Raw genomic sequence first — 23,172 nt, 5'->3', positions numbered from 1 at the left:
CCAAATTTGATAGGTCCCATCCCAATAAGAGTTGTTGACTTCTAGTTATGAGCTCCTTTGGGATTGAAGCCGGTTGCTGAGTGCTCAAAAACGACAAACAAAATTGACAACATGTGGGACGCACGTTTCAACACACCATTTAACGGTCATTATATGACGAATATTGTGGCTGTGTGAACAACAAAGAACTTATCAAACATCTTAAGATTGCCTATACGCTCATTATGCAGCTTATAACTAAGAATTTGTTCTATTTTGGTTGTTACGACAGGAAGTGATTCCGTAATAGCGAGGGAATTACTTATTCGCTGCGACTTCAGGACGTATCCGTTATAACGAGTTGTCTATATTTCGACTACATTAAAATTGGTTGCTTTCAATGGGCGTGAACTAAATACGGCCACAAGTAAACGTTTTGTTAAGTTGCGTTTTGTATTTCAACAGAGAAAATTTGTCCTTCCTTTAAATAATAAGATTTTACAAAAATCCAGATATAGGGCCAACATAGATTCAAGTATAGCAAAACGTTTTTATTATGATAGCTGTTATAACATAATTAAATATCGTAAAATATGGCGAGGTATGAAGACCTTTATAAATGGTGATTGACGCTACAGCGTAGTTGCTAATGAGTTGGATAAATGGCACCACAAGCACAAGCACAATTGTTCGTCGTTGTGGTGTACGGTATATTTCAAATACGACAAATTGAACTTTCTTAAAACGAGCCTCCAAACGTATTAAAATGGATTTTGGCAACGATTTTAGGCCCAAATATCAGCTAAAGTTAAACTAGATTGCTAATTAGTTTTAGAATCAGTCTACGAACCCTATCTTTCTTTTAAAGACCATAACGCAAAGACTCCGTTAAATTATTGTGAATTCCTCTTTAAATGAGATAACTTAAAGTTCCTTTAAACTTATTATACTTTAAAAAAATAAAGAAAGGAAAAAACTATATTCTAACTGATATCTTCTAATTGCATGTTATAACTTATGAATTATGGCGTGTTGTGAAGAGTTAACGACCTTTAAGTCAAGCCAGGGTGTCAACAAGTCAACGGTGACCATTTAAGAATCTGTTGGATACAAAATCGAATCGAGAAACAGACTTTTAGATAAAACCTGATTTCCGTGGTTTTTAGTCATCAGTACCAGAGGTGACTTGAACTAAATAGTTGAAAAGTTGGTCGAAGTTCTTGCTGGCAAGATTACACGCTATATTTTTCGAGAGCAACTGTAGAACTTGGTCACGCTGTGTTTATTTTTAATGTCATACTGTGGCCTTCGTTTAAATTCAAACTACTCCCTTGTCCTAGATACTTGACTTTGATTAGTCCTATTTTGAAAACTAGATTTTAATATATGGCGTGATGTAAAGAAATTTTTCAGGCATATTCAACTTTGGAAATAAGGAACCCTAAAAAGTATTTCAATCAATGTTGGTGTAGCTTTAGTTCTCGAGTATCAACTAACTTACGATGTTAATGGGTTTTGCCATTTCTGGAACCGGACTAAATGGGTCCACAAGCAAGAAATTCGTGTTAGTCATCGTGTCTTCCATTTTAAATGAGAATTTGATCACGGCACTATATTTCATGTCGCCAATTTGAATTTTTCTTTGAAATAACAAAGACTCGGCCATTCTTTCATGATAAGTCTTCTCTCGACGTGCACGGAAGCAAACTGGTGTCTTTGCTGCTCTTTCAAAGTGTTCAGGTTAGCTTTACGATGTAAGCTTACTTTCCTCTTTCCAGTATTCGTTGAAAAAAAAATTGAAGAAGAATCTTGGTCTTTTCAATTTAGATCGCGAGAGCGCTTTCAAAGATCTCGGCAATTGATGCAAGGGAGATATTTTATCAATGTTTCTATTGACCAATTAACAAATAGTTTTTAGTTTAGAAGTATATGGATGCCTAGGTCAGTTACCATAAAGTTTCTAGCGGTTTTAACGCATTTTTATATTAAATATACCGGCGTACAGAGTAATGAAAGGGTTGCCAAACCGAATACTTTTCGAGCTTTTACGACGGACAAAGGAAAACCAAGGTTACGAATCGTGAAGGAATAAAGAAAAAAAATTCCGATTTTTTAAACCTTCAAGCACTTCAATGTTTGGTAATCAATAAATATGAGTTAAATACATCTCGTGATGAATTGGTTGCATTCTTCGAATTCAAAATTGCTCCAAAATCTTTGCAAATATATAAAGTGCTTCGGTGTATCGTTAAGTCCTGTTGATGAGCTTCCGAGTTTTCCCAAGTTCCGGCTTTTTTGACACAAGAGCTTTAAACCTACTTTCGGTAATGACTTCTCTAGGTATTTTCCCGTAACTTTTAGCCAGTCGTGTTTATTTTAAAAGTGTGTGTGAAACTCAGGTATACGGGTAGCCCTCCGCTGCTGAGGCTTAAAAGTGTGAAAGAACTTTTTAAAACTTCAACGGTCAAAGTTGGCATGTAGTCTTACTAACTGAATATAACTTCGATTTGGAGTCCTATTTTGGTTCATTTACCTTACAATGTGGTGGTTGGAGTACTGCCAAAAAAGCTTTAAGTGGGCGCGAGTAGAGTAATTGTTTTGCAACATAGGAAAATTGGTTCTGAAAATATTGAGTATCAAACTATTCAGAAATACAACTTCGCCCATGTTCTTTGGCGCACGCAAATCAGTTTTCTCCTGGCAAAAATTAACTTACCCTCAAAGTTGATGACTTAGCAACATGTGGATCGCAAGTTTTACATACCAACTGACAGTCATTATGTGGTGGATATTGTGGCTGTATGGCTTCAAAAAGACCTACGACAAAGAACTTATCAAACATCTTTCGATTGCCTTAATTCTCATTATACAGCATATACTTGAGAATTTGTTCTATTTGCTACTAAGTGAATCTCAGTAATTCGTGTTCGCCGGGACTTCAGCACTTATCCGTAATAAGGATAATAAGTTGTCTATATTTCGACTACATTAAAATTGGTTGGTTTCAGTGGGTTTGAACAAAATGGGGCCACAAGCAAACGTTTTGTTAAGTTGCGTGTTGTATTTCAACAGAGGAAATTTGACTTTCCTTTAAATAATAAGATTTTACAAAAACCCATATATAGGGCCAATTATACCATAACGTTTTTATAACATAATTAAATATCGTAAAATATGGCGAGGTATGAAGACCTTTTAAAATTGTGATTGACGCTACAGCGTAGTTGCTTATGGGTTGGATAAATGGCACCACAAGCACAAGGAAAACAAACATGGCGGCCCAGTGCGAGGTTGCTTTTCCTCAATTGAAGAAAAAATTCCGCGAGTGAGTCAATTCCACTTTTTTCGTTTTAGCCTTTTTGAGTTCGCTGTCAAACACATGATTATTCAGACAAAGAAATACTTGAAAGTAAGACCTAAGAAGCACAACTGGCGCCAACTGAAACTGGCTAAATACCATGAAATCCTGAGCCGAAAAGTTTCGCAGACAAAGCGAGGGGAAGTCCACGCGTGTTGCGCGCGTATGTGCCCGCAAAGATCAGCGGTAGTCAGAACTGAGCATGAGTAAATGCCAAACATATAAAATCGAAATTTTGAAGTGCGCGGAAACGCGCGTGGGAATTATCGAGTTCGCGAAGGCTTTAGCAAGAAAACTAACCCGATGACCCCTATTTTTTATTGCCCTAATATTTTCCTTTTATATACAGGAAACGTCAGAAAAAATCTAAAAAAATTATACGAAAGGAATTTTTAACTACTTGCAAATTGCCCTTTTTTGCATTTGCAAAAAAATCCGCTTCGTATAATGTTTTTTAAATTCATTATACAGTTTCTTTTTCAGATGCCAAAAGTTATCACGAGAAAAAAAAATTGGGGTCATCGAGTTAGTTTTCAAGATAAAAGCACTAGAAGCTGAAAAATGGGTCCTGAAAATCATTGGCTATCGTTGACATGGTAACCACTGATGACGTAATTATTGGTATTTTGGAACAACAACACAATGGGTTTTTTAATCATACAAAAATTTTGTTACGATATTTAATTGATTTTTTGGCCATTTTCTTCCAAAGGTCACACAGTCAAAAACCTGAAAACTGGTACGAGCCACCTTAAAACGAACCTTCAAACGTATCTCAGTGTATTTTGGAATTAGTTCTAAAATCAGTATATAAACCCTATCTTTTTTTAATAAGACCACACGCAAAATTTCCGTTAGTTGCTGTCAGTTGCACTTTAAATGAGATGACTTAAAGTTCCTTTAAAATGATAAGCTAAAAGTCAAGAAGATAAAACTCTTTCTTTATTGCTAAAGCCAGATATTCTTGCAAACAATAATAACGAGTAGAAGAATTTCAACGCTATTTTAAACCGACTTTTTAGCTCATTGAGCATTCTTGAACGAAACGACCCGTCATGGCGGACTAAAAAACATTTCGTGCATGCTATTTCCGAAGTGTAACCTCGTTCCCAGGGTCTCTCTCTGGGAACGAGGTTGAGTGTAACGTTTCAACGTATTCGAAACAAAAGAGAAAACAAACCTCGATTCTGCGCATTAGGGACTGGAAAACACCTTGAATGATAACTATAATCCACACTAAAAATAACCAACTCTCCAACGAATTTTAGTCACTTTAAACTCACGATCTTTTACTCAAGCCAGAGTATCAATAAAGGTGGCCTCTCGAGAATCTGATGGATGCCATCTCGACTACGAGAAACAGACTTATAGATATAACCTTCATTCTGCGATTTTTAGAACTAAATGGGTGAATAGCTTTCCTAACGTCCTTGCTAGCAAGATTAAACGCTATATTTTTCGAGAGGAACTGTATAACCTGGTCACACTGTATTCATTTTTAATGACATATTGTAGCCTTCGTTTGGATATTTTTTATTTCTTTTCTACTCCCTTGTTCTCGTTATTTAACTTCGATTAGTCTTATTTCGATAACACGATTTTAAAATATGGCGTGATGTGAAAAAACTTTTTCAAAATCGACTTTAGGGATAAAGAACTCTCAAAAATATCTTAAACTTTAATCGATATCGGAGCAGCTTTATTTACCAAGGATCGACTTACTAATGTTGTTAATGGACTTTTCCATTTCTGGAACTAGCCTTAATAGATCCACAAGCAAGTGTTAGTCATCGTGTCTTCCATTTTAACTGAGAATTTGATCACCGTAATACAATTTCATGTCGCTAATTTGAAGTTTTGCTTTAAAACAACAAGACTCAGCCATTTGTTCGCGATTAGTCTTCTTTCGACGAGCACGGAAGCAAACTGGAAACTGGTGCCTTTGCTGCTCTTTCACAAGTGTTAAGGTAATCTTTACGATGTAAATTAACGTTCCTCTTTCTAGTCGTCGCTGAAAAAAAAAAGAAGAAGAATCTTATTCTCATTAATTTTGATCGCGAAAGCGCTTGCAAGGACGCCTAGATATTAAACAAAAGGTCTCCAGCGGTTTTAAAGCATTTCTATTATACCGGCGTTTATAATGAATGGGTTACCAAACCGGATTCTCATCGACCTTCTTCGACAGACAAAGAAAAACCCAGGTTAAGAAGAGTGGAGAAATAAGGAAATAGTTTTGATTTTTTGAACATTCAGGCACTTGAATGTTCGGTAGTCAATGAACTTGAGTTACCGGTAAATACGTCTAGTGATGAAAAGGCTGGATCCGTTGGAAATTGTTTCGAAAAGTTTGCAAATTTTGTGCTTCGGTGTGGCGTTAAATCCTGTTGGTGGGCTTCCAAATTTTCCCAATTATGTTTTCTAATTGTTGTTTTTAGACAAAAGGTTTTTACATTTTCTATTCCAATAAAATTTCTAGATATACCTTTCGGTGCTGAGGCTAAAGAGCACCATTATAGACTAAAATATCTGAATACCCTATAACGCTCAACAAATTTTTAAAAGTTCTCAATATCCTGTTTCTGAGCAACATTGCCAGCCATTTTTATTTCTATTCTCCGCAAATCAAAAGGTTTTTTGTTCCAAATATTTTCTGGACCCTAATCTGATGGGTAGCTCTCGGAGAGGGGATGATGCGGAATTCAGTCTCTTACCTAATCCTGGTGTTCAATAAGCATCGTTTGGATCTCAACTATTATCAATATACCCGCTAAATTGCATGATGTTATCAATGTGGTAAGCCTTGTCTTAAGAAGAAGAAATGATAAAGATCCCATTTAAGGTGGCTCCGTAGTTATTCCAGGCTCACTCGTCCATGAAAAACTTTGTTTCATAAATTTTTCGGCTTTAGCGTGATGCCTAAACAAGTCTTCTCTCGACGTGCATGCAAACAAACTTTGGGAAATTAACTGCCTTTCAAGTAGTAATAATATGATTTATTTCGATTTAACTGGAGAAAAATATTTTTAATGTTATTGACGTTTAACTGTACCCCACTTTTTGAACAAAATCTCATCCTGTAAAAAATTTTGCCGATATATTTGTACTAAACTTCTGTAACCAAATTATATTCTCTTAATACATAACATAGCCAAGTTTCAGGGGAAACCAATAAAAAATTCACTTGTAATTTTATACTTGATGAGATCGAATTTTTCGACGAAATATATCAGGGAGAATGCTGAAATAGCATTTCCGAGCCTAGAAATGTCAAAATTTTCTGGGGGAGCCTGCCCCAGACCCCCCTACAGACAAGCGTCTCCAGTGCTCAACTTCTAGTTTCATTAAAGCGAATTATATTAAGCCTGGCTCCCCGACAAGCAAAACATTTCTTTCCATACGCCAATGTAAATAGTAAATTCACCAACATTTGTCAGAGATTCGGTATAAATTGCCGTTAACAAGTGCATAGGGTGAAGAAAACAATCAGTGTATCATGGTATAAAAAAACAGTACATGGCAGTTGATTTAAGCTATTCTTAATTTTTTTTTACAGATATAACAATCAAAAATTTCCTGCACAAGCAATGGCAGAAAAAAAAATTGTGTGATCCGAAAATCCCCCTCCCCCATCACTTTTCTAATGGTCCGTTCCTCACTGTTTTCTATTTTGAATAATACAGTTTGACTTCTTGAAAAAGGATTCTACGAAAAAGACAACTATAAGTACCCTTCCTAGCTTTCCTTCCTCGTTGTATAACTGATTCAGATAATAAAATATGGTGGGCTGAGATATAAAATAATAATGTTCACTACAAAATAAAATAAAGCGTCAGCAATGTGTTCCAAGGCTTGGCCTCTTCGCGGGAAATTTCGTTTCTAATGAGCTTACTCACGCATCTCACGAACCGCATTCTAATTCGAGTTGGAGACTTGACGGCTGTCGGGCGTTATGTGAAGAAATTTTTTTTAGGCATATTTAACTTTGGAAATAAGGAAACCTAAAAAATATCGCAATCGATATTGGTGTAGCTTTTGCTCTTGCTTATCAACTTACTGATGTTGCTAATGGATTTTCCATTTCTGGAACTGGACTCAATGGGTACACAAGCAAGAAATTCGTGTTAGTCACCTGGTCTTCCATTTTAAATGAGAATGTGATCACGGTACAGCAATTTTAAGTCGCTAATTTGAATTGTTGGTTTAAAACAACAAAGACTCGATCATTTGTTGGCGATTAGTCTTCTCTAACGTACTGCTCTTTCGCATGTATTCAGGTAATATTTACGATGTAAATTAACTTCCCTCTTTTTATTCGTTGTTGGAATAATATCGGAAAAGATTTTTAGTCTCATAAATTTAGATCGCGAAAGCGCTTGCAAAGTTCTCGAAAGCTGATGCATGGGGGACCCTTTATCAATGTTTATTGTAACCACCCCACAAATAATGTTCACTTTAGAAGTAATTAAAAGGGCGCCTAGATATAACACTTAAAGTTTTCAGCGGTTTTAAAGAATTCATATTATTATATTAATATACCAGCGTACAGAGTAATGAAAGGGTTGCCAAAACGGATCCTCTTTGAGCTTCTTCGACAGACAAAACTACTTTTCCAATGAAATTTCTAGATATTTTCCCACAACCATTAACTAATCGTGGTTATTTTACAAGTTCGTATAAAACCAAGTATACGGGTTGCATTCCGCTGCTGAAGCTTAAGAGCATCACTGAAGTCAAACCGAAAAGTCCACAAATCAGTGAAGCGATTGTTCTTTCGGTAATATCCGTGAATTAGTATTTCTCGCTCTTCTAGGATATGAAGTGATTTTAGCCAAATATATATCGGCCCTGCGTGCTCTGTTGGTTATTTTATCGCCCCATTGCAGGCGCCTGTTTCACCAATTCGGACTGCGAAAAATTAAAGTGTCTTCTGTTTCTTTAATAGCTTAAGATGGGTCTATGTTGCTATTAAAAGTCTTAAAAAGTGACTTTAATTCATACTTAGAGTTAACTATAGAACTTTATAAAATAACTCAGATACCACGCGCGCTCTTATTGGTCAAAAACCTATGTACTATTGTACCGGTAAAGTCCCGCTTCTGTCCCGACATTGCCGCACTACGCTCGATTACGCATAAGGAAGAAGAATTAAACTTAGTTTAATGTATTCTTTTGGTCTATCTGATGGTTAAAACGGAGGATATATGATTCTCGTAAATGATCATGAAAATTTACTGATGTCGGATCACAAAATTGAATTTTCCCGCCCACCACGAAGGAACTAGAGAAAAAACGAAAACGCAGAGACAAACATATGAGAAGAAACACAATAAACAGGTACGCTTTCACTGGACTGGAAAAATATTAAAAAACATGGATATGGTTCCATTAACATTAAATCGAAAACTTTATATGAAAGGAATTAAAACTGATCAAATTGGTCGCGATGAACATGAATTATTTTGATGGCAGAACCTCACGCTGAGTTCTTGTACGCGCTTGAATTAAGCTTAAGCTTATATTTTCAGTTTTACGTGCTTTCAGTGCTTTCTCCCAAGTCTGTTATTCGGCGAAAACGAAAGAATATGGAATAAATAAATTCATAACAAATTTTTAAAGCACTGTTTGTGGAACTAACCTTTATTCTCAATACCTTCGTCAGTCTGTGAAGTTTGTAAATTTCCAAAGTTTTCGTGTTTCTTTTACCCGCTTTTACTTTCGCGATGAATGACTCCGGCCATAATTTGCTAGATTTCCACGTCAAAGAACTTTTAAATCGTTGAATGCATTTTATACCGTGACAGTTTGTATTTTTCCTTTCCTTTCTAATGACTTTCATAGCTTTAAAAGAACTTTTAAACGTTTTTGTCGCGTCGATTTGTGGATTTTGTGTGTGGAGCTGAACATGTGTTTTACTCTTTCGGCCGCTGTGATTGGTTTGCCGCGTCATCCGATGAACTTGTTGAGAAGAAGACATTTGATCACGAAAAATAAAACAGATTCCTATTTCTTTGAAGAACGTTTTCTATAGTTAGTTCATTAAAGCAATAAACCACATTTTCTGGGCTTTACTGGCGTAATAAAACCACTTGGGATGTTGGGAGAACACTCGAAAAGCTTGTAAATCCCTCGCCTCCGGCTCGAGATTTACAAGATTTTCTCGTGTTCTCCCAACATCCCGCGTGGTTTTATTACGCCAGTAAAGCCCTAGAAAGTGTGGTCTATTGCTTAAGTAAATGTTAACCAGTTATTTATATTGTATCTCCACCCAGGAAAGTCCAGGAAATCGCACTATACTAATGGCTCAGACAACTCTGCTTGTTGTTGTTCTTCTTGTGGCTTTCATCGAAAACTACGTAGGTATGTGAATTGCATTGTAAGATAACTACGTTATCAATGATAAAAAGTGTTGGTTTGCATAAAAAAATCACAAAGCTAGGAGCCTTTAGAGCAGGCAGATCAAAGTGCTTTACCAAATGATAGCTGTGCATCTTTTTCACAACCGAGTTATTGCGAAAATAAAATAAAATAGTCAATTCACAACATAACATGTTTGTCCCTGGAAATGAGCAATAAAAAAATTAGATTTTTCCATCAATACCATTCGCTTAAACTTAAAAGCTCTTTAGATCACTGTAAGGTATTATTACTTCTAAAAAGTACCTACCTAAATATTTCATGTAATAAGGTATATAAAAAAATACCTGGTTGCTTGGAGATATGAAATTTCTCTTCGTGTTTTCAACTCGAAGAGGAAGCTCCGAAGATGTTTCTGCTATACACCAACAAATTTAAGTAAAGAGAAACATAATTAAAATCATAGGTATTACCACAGTAAACTTGTCTTTACAACAACAACAACAACAACAACAGCTTTATTCGCACCCATTATTTGAATTACATTTACAATACATATAAGAATAAAAATAAAGTAAAGTGCATGGCTGCCCAAAATAACCACCATTGGCTAACAAGATTGGGCAGCCATACTTAGTGTTTATTACAACTACACAACACACAACTACACAACACACAAACACACAAAAATAATCTAAGTAGGCTTAAAAATTTAGTGAAAAAAGATGGAAAATAATGGACAGATTAACTAGTAGATGAGAGGAAATTGAAAACTAGAGTTCTCGGGGCTGGAAATCCTTTTAAAACACTGCATTTATATGATAAATAAGATTTAATTTCAATCCAGTTCGATTATTGCTTCCTTGGCTACCTGCAAAGGCCCAAAGATATTTCTCAGTGAAAGTTTTTTTTCAGGCTTTCTTGACAAATTAAGAAAAACCAAGCCATCTCTAGGCTCTTGTGGTTGGACCAGAAATTTAAATACAGCAAAGAAATCCACTCGGAAGAATTTTGTACTTCTGAGCAAACACAGTTGTCTTTCTTCTTAATTTAAGCGTAATGTTTGGATTCAGGGCAAATGCTGAAAATAATACTTTGAATAAATTGGTAATTTTGCTTTTCCGTAAAAACTGCACAGATCAATATTGGTCAGTTTTTTACTTTTTTCAAAAAAAACTTGGGTTTCTGCAACGCGCAAAAATCATTTTCCGACACGGGTTTAATTTTACCAATAAAAATAAGTAATTTTCAAAGTATTCAATTCATTTTCCCTAAATTTATAAAAAATTGGAACGCCAAATTTTAGTTTGGAACGTGTTCAATACGATTCTTTTTGTTACCCTTCTCCTCTCTTGGTTGCTTTTCTTTTTTTGATGACCGGAAGCTGTTCGGCAAAATATGCCCGCACTCCGAACAAAGATCGAACTAGGAATTAAGAGCGGTGGGAACTGATCGTTCCAATCATGGCTTGTTTTCGACAATAAAAAAAATTACGGGGTTTCATGTAACGTTTTCTAACAAGCTTTTTGTAATGACGACTGAAAGTGGTTGATTTTTTGCGTTTAATCGCTGTGTGCAATCTCTCACGAGATTGTGCTTATCCAATTCTGGTAAAATCCAGGTTATTCAATCACATACGCTAAAGGAAGAAAATTTGTAAAGAAAACGTCTTATTCCTTTACAGATTCAATGATGGCGTATGACTGCGCAGGAGCAAAATTCGGTACAAAAGGAAACAAATTTGACGAGTTTGTGGAGAACTGTGCTCCTGCAGCCTGGAAAGCCTTTTTTAAACTCCCCAAAGTCAACATAGAAGTCAAAACCTTAAGCCTTTCCCTAAAAAACCAAAACATTCAACCTCCAATGTCTTGGACGCTCAGGGCCCTGGACATGGTAGATCCAGACGATATCAAGGTGGTTATTATAGGCCAAGATCCAACTCCACAACCAGGAGAAGCTACCGGCCTGGCGTTCAGCGTTACAGACCCCCGAAAGGTTGGAACGGTATTAAACGTACTACTGGAGGTTGCCCTGGAAGGATGGAGTGTAGATATTACTAATGGTGATCTGACTAAGTGGGCAAATCAGGGTGTTCTTCTCCTTAATGCAGCATTAACGGTTTTACCTGCAAAAGGAGCAGGATCTCATTTACCTCTCTGGAGACCATTTACAGAGTTGCTGATAAAGTATATTAGCGACAATGACCAACCATGCGTCTTTTTACTCTGGGGAGCCGAGGCCAAAAGCTACCAACCCTTTATTAACAAGAAGCACTACGTCATCACGGGAGGCCACCCCTCACCCTTGGGTGGAATTGGCTTTAATGAATTTTTTGGTGTCAATTATTTTCACTGCGCCAATCAGTTTTTAAACAAACAAGGTCGTGGCGAAATAGACTGGGGATTGGCAGTACTAAACGATGAAAGATTAGCGGTAAGAAGCCCTTTTTACCCATGTCCATAAACCAGCTGTTCCTACTACGCCATCTTAAATCCGCCATCTTGAATTTCACTATTTTCTTAAAAAGTCATAAAATAACGGAAATTAATAGAATTTAAACCAAAATTGCTAACTAGATGTATAATTATATGTTTAATAAACTAAAAAAATAAAGAATTATGTCAACAAAGACGATATTTAGCCAAACCTGCATGTAATTATGAAGTTCCCATGGCAACATCAAAAATTATGGACACATCGTTGACAAATCAAAATTTCCGCGAGGGATGAATGAACAGCTAATAAAAGTTTTAGAGTAAATCCCTTTTCCAAAATTGCGAAAAACGCAAGGGGTGGTATCAAAGCCTTTCTTGTACGTCCGAGGATTAAGATTATTTCTTGTTCGCCTTTCCTACAAAAAATAACAATGCTAGCTGAAGGAAAGTTCAAAAATGTTTATTGTTCATGTGGACCGAGGCGAAGCTCAGTTTCACTAAAGGGCAAAAAGGTTAACGAGGTGATTATTTCTAAGTTGAAGGAACATTGAATATCATCCAGTCCCGACGTTACTCCAAATGGTAGACTTTAAAGGAACAATGTCACTGTATTTTAATTTATTTGTCTGATTACTTTCAAATTGAATGAAACCTCGAAATAACAGCTTTCTCACATAGAAAAACACAAGAGAAGAAATAAAAAGCAAAGAATAAACAAGTATGGTATTGACTGACGAAGATTAAGATAGATTAAGTACGACAAACTGGAAAAAATTGCCAATTTTTTCAAGATGCGTTGTCCTAGACGTAGTTAATTTAAGGAGAGGCTTCGCCCGAAAGGGGTGCTTTTTTCAAATCAAGTGTCTTAGTTTTTAAGAGCAGTTTTCTCTATCGCTGGTATGTAACCTTGGGGCAAATCCTCCCCAAGTAAAATATTTTAAGCCCCCCTCCCCACCCCCACCCCAAGCCTAACCCCATAAACTCTAAACAAGGGGCTAGTCTTCTATTTTCTTACCTACGAAATGTAACGTTAAGTAAGTTAAATACCTTATAGTCTCGTGCACAACATAAAAAACCATTTATACCATGTTTAAAAACTATCTAACTTACACAGTAAATGGTAAGCAGAAAAATGATATATATCCACAGATACGAACGCATCTTTGTGGAAATCAACTATTTCCGCTATAAGTAGTCTAGCAGAGGTCTTCCAGGCTAATATAGCTTGTATCTTTAGATTAAAGTACCATACTATATTTAAAAATTAGTGACGCGTTATTACAAAAGATTGTGTTGAATGTTATTTTCACTTATGAATGTATCAAACGCTCAATAAAGTTCTACTTTGAACACATTTGTGTTGTATTCAGTTTATCAGGTTTACAAGCGTTTCAGACTCCAAAAGGACGTTTTTACCCAAATAAAGGGTCGTTATTTGTGGCCTGTACACCGCGAAAATACAAGTGACTCGTGGGATATTTAACAATTATTCCACGAGCGCGCGTTGGATATGACATGGTACTGAGATAGCCAACGAGGCGCGTAGCAAGCGCGAGTGGAATGATTAATTGTTTTATTAAAAACGCCCAAAAATTGCAATATTTGAGTTTCCTGCTGTTTTTGTTGGCGCGTATCAGCTACCATGTTTGTGTCAATGGTATATGAGCTCATATACCATTTCCTGTTAACCAATCAAAACGCAGGAATTGCAATATACCATTGCTAGTTTTTCATAATCCATAGTATCAGGAGGGGACTCTGTAAAGTGAGGATACGGACGGCGGATGCGGACGGCGGACGGCGGATGGCGGACGGCGGACGGCGGACGACGGACGGCGGACGACGGACGGCGGACGGCGGATGGCAAAAAAAAAATTCAAAAAATAAAATAAAAAATAAAAAATAATTAAAATTATTTTTTCTCAAAGGGTTCTTCTGATTGGTTCACAGCGCGGGCAAGGTTCTCCTATCTCTTCCCACAGGCCACGGTAACGCTTTCGTGAGTTTCATTTCGCGGCGAGACGAACGAACCCATGACAGTTTTGCTCTCCAAAATCGATGTAGTTGCTCACAAACCGATTTTTGAAAGGGAAAATAAGCAGTGGAATTGAAGGCCTTGAAGTTCTCCAAAAGGCGAGTATTCATTCTCCATATTGACAAAGTGAAGTTATAGTTTTATGACCGTGGTTTGTCAATCGTTGTTTGTGTATTCGCACTGATTTCACGCCATTGCGGTTAACTGCAAGTCGGCGCTTTACAGACTCGATTTATCCTTTCAAACGCCTTGCTTCTCTGCTACTTTTCTCCAAACTCGAATACTACTTATCGCCATTCAAGAAAATGAGATGCTTTATTTAAAAACAGTCAAATTAATTCTCGGAATATTGTGCCTTGTGCAGGCGACCGAAGTACATAAGCTTATTTCAGCTTCATTCAAGTTTCCCTTTGCAAACTATTTATCAAAACAAAATACTGTGGAAATCAACATTGACGTTTTTGACTCGTTAAATACAAATCCCAGCTTGCAAATAAATATATATACTACCATTTTCATTTTTGGAGCGACCGTGAAAGGCAAACTTTTTTTGCGTTTTCTCACGTGTAAAACATTCAAGTTTGTCTAGACAAACTGTCGCGTTTTACAAGTAAACCATTCAACGTGGGTGTCGGTAAAACGCCGACTCGGGTCGGGGCCGGGGCCGAGGTTGGGGTCAATTTTTAAATTTTTTTTTTTTAAATTGACTGATTCACTGAAAAATTCACAGAAAAAAATATAAAGTTTATATTAGCGTGTGGGTCATTTCGAGTCGAAAAAAAGAGCATTTTCTTCACAAATTCGGCACAAATCTTGATCAAGATTTGCAAAGGGAAACTTGAATGAAGCTGAAATAAGCTTATGTACTTCGGTCGCCTGCACAAGGCACAATATTCCGAGAATTAATTTGACTGTTTTTAAATAAAGCATCTCATTTTCTTGAATGGCGATAAGTAGTATTCGAGTTTGGAGAAAAGTAGCAGAGAAGCAAGGCGTTTGAAAGGATAAATCGAGTCTGTAAAGCGCCGACTTGCAGTTAACCGCAATGGCGTGAAATCAGTGCGAATACACAAACAACGATTGACAAACCACGGTCATAAAACTATAACTTCACTTTGTCAATATGGAGAATGAATACTCGCCTTTTGGAGAACTTCAAGGCCTTCAATTCCACTGCTTATTTTCCCTTTCAAAAATCGGTTTGTGAGCAACTACATCGATTTTGGAGAGCAAAACTGTCATGGGTTCGTTCGTCTCGCCGCGAAATGAAACTCACGAAAGCGTTACCGTGGCCTGCGGGAAGAGATAGGAGAACCTTGCCCGCGCTGTGAACCAATCAGAAGAACCCTTTGAGAAAAAATAATTTTAATTATTTTTTATTTTTTTATTTTATTTTTTGAATTTTTTTTTGCCATCCGCCGTCCGTCGTCCGCCGTCCGTCGTCCGCCGTCCGTCGTCCGCCGTCCGCCGTCCGCCATCCGCCGTCCGCATCCGCCGTCCGTATCCGCACTTTACAGAGTCCCTATCAGGAGCCCATTACTTAGTAATGGGCTCCTGATAGTATACCACTCGAAAGCGTTGTGTAACTAGTATTTATTTAAATTATAAACGCACCCTTTAGCCTGTATAATCCTTGCCTTATCTCTATACCTTACACCTGATAATAGATTTGCGATAAAACCGAAATATTGATATTTTCTTTAGTTTATTTGATTGGCTTAAATATCTAGTCATGAAACTTTCAGCTGGTCCTGAATTTTATACAACTTAATAAGATCAAAAAATAAAATATGGTGGGTTGAGATATAAAATGATATTAAATAGACACTACAAATGAAGACATTCAAAATTCAAAATAATATTTTCGAGTGTCAACTTAAAAATGTTGCCTATACGTTTTAAGCCAATCCCTGTGTTAAGCTACATAGGTCACTAACGTCGCCAATGTGTTCCGAGCCTTAGTTTCTTCGTTTCTAAATGTAGTCTACTCACTCATCTGATGAGCTGCATTCTAATTCGAGATGGAGACTTGTAGTTATGAACTTCTGCGAACATGAGTCGGTTGTCGGTTGGTCGAATAACAAGTACTGAGGGTTAACGTTCAAGGGTTAACAGTCATTATGTTATCAACATTTCCGGCCCTATCCCCCACCCGGGGGCAAGGATCTAAGAAGATGTTATCAACATTCCGCGAGCTTTTTACACCAGGTTTTCTTTTATCCTTTTCCAGATCACGGAATATATTCCGCAGTGGTCGGCCTCCTGTCAGTTTGTATTACAAGATTTGTTTCCTCAGATTTAAAGTGTCAGTCGATGAAGAGCCCACTTTGTGGAAATGCCAATGCAAATTCCCATTACTTTTTTATTATTCCGATTATTACGTTATTAATCGATACTATAGAAAGAAAAAACATTTAAAGGTTTTAGTGTAAAGTGCTCATTGTCAAGTGTGAACTTATGAGTTTTGAAAAAAATTTTAAAAGCTGTTAGTCACAATGATCATCTTTTCAAGGTTGCTAATGATTTTCGATCAATCCCTTAACTGACCTTAATGTGTCCACAAGCAAACGGGCTAATTGCTTGTCATTGTATTTTCCATTATTAATGAGATATTCCAACTTCCTTTAAAATTATTTCCTGAAATAAATATAGACCCTATACTTCCATTCTCATTATAAGTATTATTTAATCGGCGCCTATCTGGATTACTTCATGATTGTTAACTAAAAACAGAGAGTTATGAAAACCGAAAGATTTTAGCGCCGAGTATAGAGTTACCAAGGTTTGCTAATGGGTTTAAGATCAGTCCCTAACCTGTTTCTTCCGGCCTAATGCGCCCACTAATATAAATTCTGACCCACGGTGACATCATGACATCTAGCTTAAAAGTTTATTTTGTCGAATACGAACTAAAGAGAGGCAGCCAACCTTTTACTTGTCTTCTCTCGACGCCCTCCAATTCACAGCAAACAGGTATTATGTTCTTACATTTAAAATCTTACAATTAAGCGAAAAAGTCCTCTTTAAATACAACTTTTGTGGAAAGAAAACTCTCTTTAACTAATATTGTGCTTTATTTGGTTAATCAAGCTTTAGAAAGCAGGGATATACATATGTCGATATATGTTTTTCTCTACATACTATGTGCCACGTTCAGTAGTTAAATCGGTTTTGTTGAGCCTTTGTCACAGAGCAAAACCATTTAGACACTTTAAACACACTTAGCTGACGCAGCGCTTTGACCCCATTTAATCCAATATTGCAAAGATGGTCTGATCGGTCAGAAATTGTCTCTAGTTAAACTGTCTCTAGTTGTCTCTAGCGACGTCGCTTCGGCGGTTATATTACCTTTATCATCTTCTGGTGAATAACTTTGTAAGTATTTCGCTCGTCTACCGACGCAGCACGACAGTTTCTTCAGAAGCTAATAACTTTTCTTCACTTAAATTTCTTCTACGGCGACACTATGGAGGGCAAGATTTACCTGTTATTATTTACCATAAATAAAAATATTCATTAAAATAGAATTTCTATATTTTAGTTCTCCTAGTAACTGGCGAGTTAGCTCTAGAAGGACATCATATCATCATCATGGCTCAGATAAATGTGCTTGCTTTTCTACTCTTGACTTTCAACATAGGTATGTGAATTTTAAGAATGACTTGCGTTTTTTGGGAGGGTGAGAGGTTAAGATCAACATTTAAAATAGGTATTGATTTGATGTTACACGATGGATTTACCAACATTTCCCTGCTTATTATTTCCTTTTATCGTGAAGCTAATTGCAAGTGTATACAGCTCAAAAATAGTTTCTGGCAATGGCTTGTGCTCATTATTCACTAGGCTGATCCTTAGCCCTTCCTCGGAACACTTAACCACAATGTGGGGGTATAGCTAATACTCAAAACGTCGGATTTTCAAATTTCTTACGGCAGTTGATTTAGCTTTATCTATAGTTGGTAATATACTAAGTGTTTCCCGCAATTACCATTCCCCGACGAAGCACAAAAGTCTCTTCTGAAACTAACAGCTTCGGTTTGTTTCACTTACTTTGAAAAGGTATTCTTAGACTACGATAATATATGCATGTTGTAACTGCGAAAATTTGACATGAGTCATATAGAGCCAAAGCCACAGCCTTTTGTCAATAGGAAAAGATCCGTGTCCATAACTTAACAGTGAACAACGTTACCCGGTTTGACTTGCCTGTGACAGCATATCAAAAATAACCGTGTTTTTAAAAATTACTGTATCCCCAAACGCCCGCCATAACATCGAATATCATTACAGATGCCGCCCTCGCCAGCTTTATTTTTTGCTAATGCTGCTAAAATCGAGAGGTATTCCATCTTGCATTTTTCCTTAATCATAGGTTGTGTCCTGCCATCGCTATTCAGACCGCGTTACAAATGCGGTAAAGCACAGTATAGTGTAGACAGACTAGATACATTTGTGCGAAACTGTGCTCCAAAAGCCTGGGAAGACTTTTTTGAACTGGACGGAGTAAAAGACCACATCAAACTGCTTACCCCAATTATGTTAAAAGACGGCAAGGAATATACCATTGAGCCCCCAATGCCATTGATGTTCAGGGCCTTGGATATGGTTGACCCAGACGAAGTCAAAGTGATTATTTTGGGCCAGGACCCAACCCCACAAGCAGGCAAGGCAACTGGCTTGGCGTTCAGCGTTAATGATCCGTTGTCCGTTGGAACAGTATTGAACGTATTACTAGAGGTCGCTCTGGAAGGATGGAGTGTAAGTATATTTAGTGGCGATCTTAGTAAGTGGGCAAAACAGGGCGTTCTTCTGTTAAACACAGCGTTAACAGTTGAACGAGATGAAGCAGGATCGCATATCAAGTTGCACTGGTGGACTGAATTTGCACAATTGCTCATAGAATATATCAGTGAAAATGCTAAACCATCTGTCTGGTTACTTTGGGGAAACGTGGCCAAGGGCTATAAACCCCTCATTGACAACAAAAAGCACTATGTCATTACGGGAGGCCACCCCTCAGCTTTGGGTGGAATTGGTACCAATGAATTCATTGGTGGCAGATACTTCCAATGCGCTAACCAATTTTTGTCCAATAGACTTCGTGGCAGAATAGACTGGGGGCTGGCAGCGAAGCATTTTGGATTACCGGTGAAAAATGTTATGAAGCCATGTCCCCCTGAGCCTAAGCCACTTGCACGAAAGAATCCTTACAAGGGCAAAGGACTTCCGCGTTTAGGAAAAAAAGTAAAATATTAACTCAATGAAACAGCATTAGAATTTTCGTTGGAGTTGGGGTGTACTCCGATATGACGCAATTGTTGATGTGCTGACAGATGTATTTATTTCTGTTGTCAGAAGATAATCAGATACGCCCGTCAATAACCTTGTCCTAAAATTAATATGCTTCTTTTTCTCAAGTAACGCCAACTATATAGCTATTTAAAGGTCAAATGAACATAAATTTCAAAATGCCATTTTAACCAACCAAACGCTAAAATTATCCATTATTGGGTAAAATTAAGAAAAATTTGTGCTTTCCGAGCCTTAAAGTGTGAATAACAGCAAAAAAATACGAAGATTTCCGAAGGCTTCACGAAAACGTTTTTGAATGACTGCGCACTGAAATGGAAGTAATGGAACGAGTTTTTGACGTTATAACTGGTGTTTTTGAAGACAACCGCAGACCAATTCCACAGACCGCACCGACGGCAACGTCAACGAAATTGTATGGTGGAAAATGAATTTATATTTTACTTGAGAATCTCGTAACTTTCCTGGCGTATTTTGCTTATTTATTGGTATAAGAATAGCTCCCGCTGAATATTCAAAGAGAGCGTTTAACCCCAAATAGAAAAACCAAATATTAGCCGTCGTGGCTGACGTTGTACAACATACGCAGAATTTTGTCATTACGCGTTGTTATTCGGCAGAGAACGGCTTTGAAGTGTACCAAGATTCAAAACGCACGTGCATAGTTAACGCACGTGCAGATATTTCTGCTCATTAACGTAAAATGCTAAGGAGAAGAACAATATAGATTCCTGATTTGTTTTCATACCAGCGTACATTCTATCTGTCTCACATGATTATGCAAAACGACAGCAAACAAAACTTTAAGCTATTTTTGAGCTTTAGCTATTTTACTGAAAAAATGCGCGTCTCTGAACAACAACCAACAATCAATCAACTGAAAAAGGGCGAACAGAACGAAATAACTGCTTGAAATGTCACTAGAAACATTTAAATTCTAATGTGCGGTCTGCAGAATCGGTCTGCGGTCGTCTTCAAAAACAACCATTATGACATCACAAGTTTTTTTTTCGGACAATTTTCCGAAAATTTTTCCGAGCACTCTACTGTTATGAAGGCCTAAAAAAAGTATTTTTCAACTTACAATATCTCTGCTATGCAATGTCCGATTACTTTGATACTTCGGGATATGTTTATTTGGCTCTTAATAAACACATGGGCAAAAAATAAAAAATAAAAATCGAAATTTCTGTTCATGTGACCTTTAACAACTATTCCAAGAAACGCGTTAAATATGAAATGACAAATTGCCAACTAGTTACTTAGTTACTTAACTTACACGGCATATTTTTCTTACTTTTCTTTCTTGCTTTCCTCTAAAGCAAGTTTAAACATGGTAATTAAAAGACAAATATTTTGTCTTTCATAGTTCCAGGCATTGAATTGTCTGCAGCCTGCACTGGTCTGCAGATCAATAAACCCCCAATAGACTTGACTGAGAAAATTGCAAAGGTCGTGTGAACCCCTCGAGATTAGCTCTTTTACTCACAGCGACGTTTGAGCGTCTTCCAAACGAGCTCCAGTGAGCTATACATTGTGAAATAATAATGATGGCGATGATGATAATGATGATGTTGATATCTATTTATAACGTGCTATTTTTATTGCTATCCGGTAAGTTTTACAGTTTTGATAAATTAATATGTATCTACAGAAGTCTTTAGTGTAGTATTTTCTTAGCAACATAGTTGCCTGTGTTGACTTATATACAAAACATCTACATTATCAAAATAATCGTTACAAACCATACCACTGATATTCTAACTATCTAACAACAGCGAAAAAAAAGATGAAAGTAGTTCGGCATATGTATTATATTAGTAAACATTGCTGTAGTTAATAATTTTACGCGTCGTTACTAAAATTGTATTCGGGATTTTTGCTCGATATGTACCAAATGTCTAATAAAGTTCCCCTTGAACTCATTTTTCCCTTCGTTTGCTGTTTCTTGTGTTTATTCGGCGTTTTACAATTTAGAAAGTTGGTATTTATCATATATCGTCGTGCTATAGTAGCCCTTCACTCCTTCTCAGAAGCATAGGCCATCAAAAGTCTCTCGCCATAGCCTCCTGTCCTGTGCATCCCTCCCTAGTTGATACCAACTCTTGCCCTTGGACTTGATCTCTGCTTCTAGCGAACGTCTCCAAGTGTTCCGTGGTCGACCTCTCGTTCGACTCCCTTGAGGATTCCAGGTCAAAGCTTGCCTTTTAATGGTACAGCCAGGCTTCGGTAAGGTGTGACCTAGCCATATGCATTTTCTTCTCCGAATAGCTTCCTCCACTGAAGTTTGCAAAGATCGCTGCCATAGCTCGGTGTTATCGTCGTGCTATATTGTTTGGTAATCATTTACAAATAAATCCGGAAATTTTGAGTTAAGCAATTCAGGTGGATTATTTTGAGATGTAATGATATCTTGGAAACGAAAGCAAGATAGTTAAAGGTGGCTCATATTGGTTTTAACATTACTGTCTTCGGAATTTTATCTCAGCTACATCATTAACGCTGAGGAAAAACGTTTGAAACAAATTTTAATAATTTTACTAATAAACAAATTTAGGTAGCATTGCCAACGTTACCATTTTTAGTGCGGAATGCACTATTGTGATGGTTTGGTGGGTTGGCGTCTGCTAAACCCCTAAACCACTAAGCCACTAAACCACTAAACCGCTAACGCGGTGTAAACTTTTAATCACCAATTAATTAATTAATATCAATTAATTACTTTAAGGGGGCAGGGGATGGAGAGAGCCTGACCTTGTGTCCTTGATAAAACGGGGAGTATATTTACGATACAACTGAAGAACTCAAGGTATATATTTGTTTCAGAAAGCACTATGCTCTCCTTGTGGTACAACTCTTTCTGGAACAAAATACTTTGTGCTAAACGCATGCGCAGATCAGTCTACATCACGAACATTGCGTGTTTCTTCTGCAGAAGGATTCGTGTAGACTCCGTGGCGCCAAGTTAAAACCACAAATTAATTGAATTAAACACTAAGGCGTCATAGTAGTTCATGTGAAATAATTCTTGATATGGCAACGCTGTTTTCTTAGAAAAGGTGATCTAGCATCTCATAATCAATGATAATATCTGTGTTAATCAATGTCGCCTTGTTTGCAGAAAATAAATCACGTTACCATATCATCATGTTACATCCGTTTTCGACAAAAACAAAAGTGTAATGTTACATGTTTTTGACAAAAACAAAAGTATCTCGTTTGCTGTTTCAATATCAAACTGAAATTCAAGCTATCGAAAATTAAAATAACAGGGACGTGTTTAGAAATTTTGTATTAAAGCCTAACGTGGTGTGCTTTTCAATGCGGTAGAATTCCTATAGAATCCGTGGCGTTAATTTAATTAAACTTAAAAGGCATCACAGCGATCTGCGAGAAAAACAACAGTATCATATTACATCCGTCACTTCCTTTCCTTTGATTTGTTCTCCATCGGTTGAACTAATCTCCGTTTTATTTTGTAAAACTTCTGCCTCTTAAGTTGTTTGAACATGCTTTCGTGACGGTTCCGACATTTCTTGAAAGAAATCTTCACACTACGTGATTCTCGGCTTCATGCTTGAGTGAGCGTGTGACGTGTTCACCAGACCGTGGCGAGAGCATGATCTGGCGTACGAAAATAGCGACAATTGCGGGGAAAAAGTCGCAATTTTTAGCGACAATTTCGGCGAAAAAGTCGCAAT

At 37.1% G+C, this 23,172-nt stretch overlaps 2 protein-coding genes across 2 annotated transcripts; both read left to right on the top strand.

Annotated features, from left to right (window-relative positions):
* Positions 1-1,664: 1,664 nt before the first annotated feature.
* Positions 1,665-13,010, top strand: LOC144648755 (uracil-DNA glycosylase-like). Its single transcript, XM_078508218.1, has 3 exons — positions 1,665-1,719; positions 9,607-9,694; positions 11,376-13,010. Exons 2-3 carry the CDS (start codon positions 9,634-9,636, stop codon positions 12,152-12,154), a joined length of 840 nt encoding a protein of 279 aa, XP_078364344.1. The 5' UTR covers positions 1,665-1,719; positions 9,607-9,633; the 3' UTR covers positions 12,155-13,010.
* A 5,441-nt stretch (positions 13,011-18,451) lies between these two features.
* On the top strand, positions 18,452-21,362 carry LOC144647917 (uracil-DNA glycosylase-like). Its single transcript, XM_078507594.1, has one exon. The coding sequence runs from the start codon at positions 18,452-18,454 to the stop codon at positions 19,415-19,417; it is 966 nt and encodes a 321-aa protein (XP_078363720.1). The 3' UTR covers positions 19,418-21,362.
* Positions 21,363-23,172: the final 1,810 nt, after the last annotated feature.

Source organism: Oculina patagonica, chromosome 4 (genome assembly GCF_052425735.1).
Source record: "Oculina patagonica isolate OP01 chromosome 4, crgOcupat, whole genome shotgun sequence".
Taxonomy (NCBI): Eukaryota; Metazoa; Cnidaria; class Anthozoa; order Scleractinia; family Oculinidae; genus Oculina; species Oculina patagonica.
The sequence above is the reverse complement of the archived record's forward strand: the minus strand, read 5'-3'. Positions and strand labels throughout refer to the sequence as shown.

Excerpts from the sequence above, each read along its gene's own strand:
- LOC144648755 (XM_078508218.1), top strand. The coding sequence starts at position 9,634 with ATGGCTCAGACAACTCTGCTTGTTGTTGTTCTTCTTGTGGCTTTCATC. Across the intron at positions 9,695-11,375 it reads TTTCATCGAAAACTACGTAG|ATTCAATGATGGCGTATGAC; the intron begins GTATGTGAATTG and ends ATTCCTTTACAG.
- LOC144647917 (XM_078507594.1), top strand. The coding sequence starts at position 18,452 with ATGCCGCCCTCGCCAGCTTTATTTTTTGCTAATGCTGCTAAAATCGAG.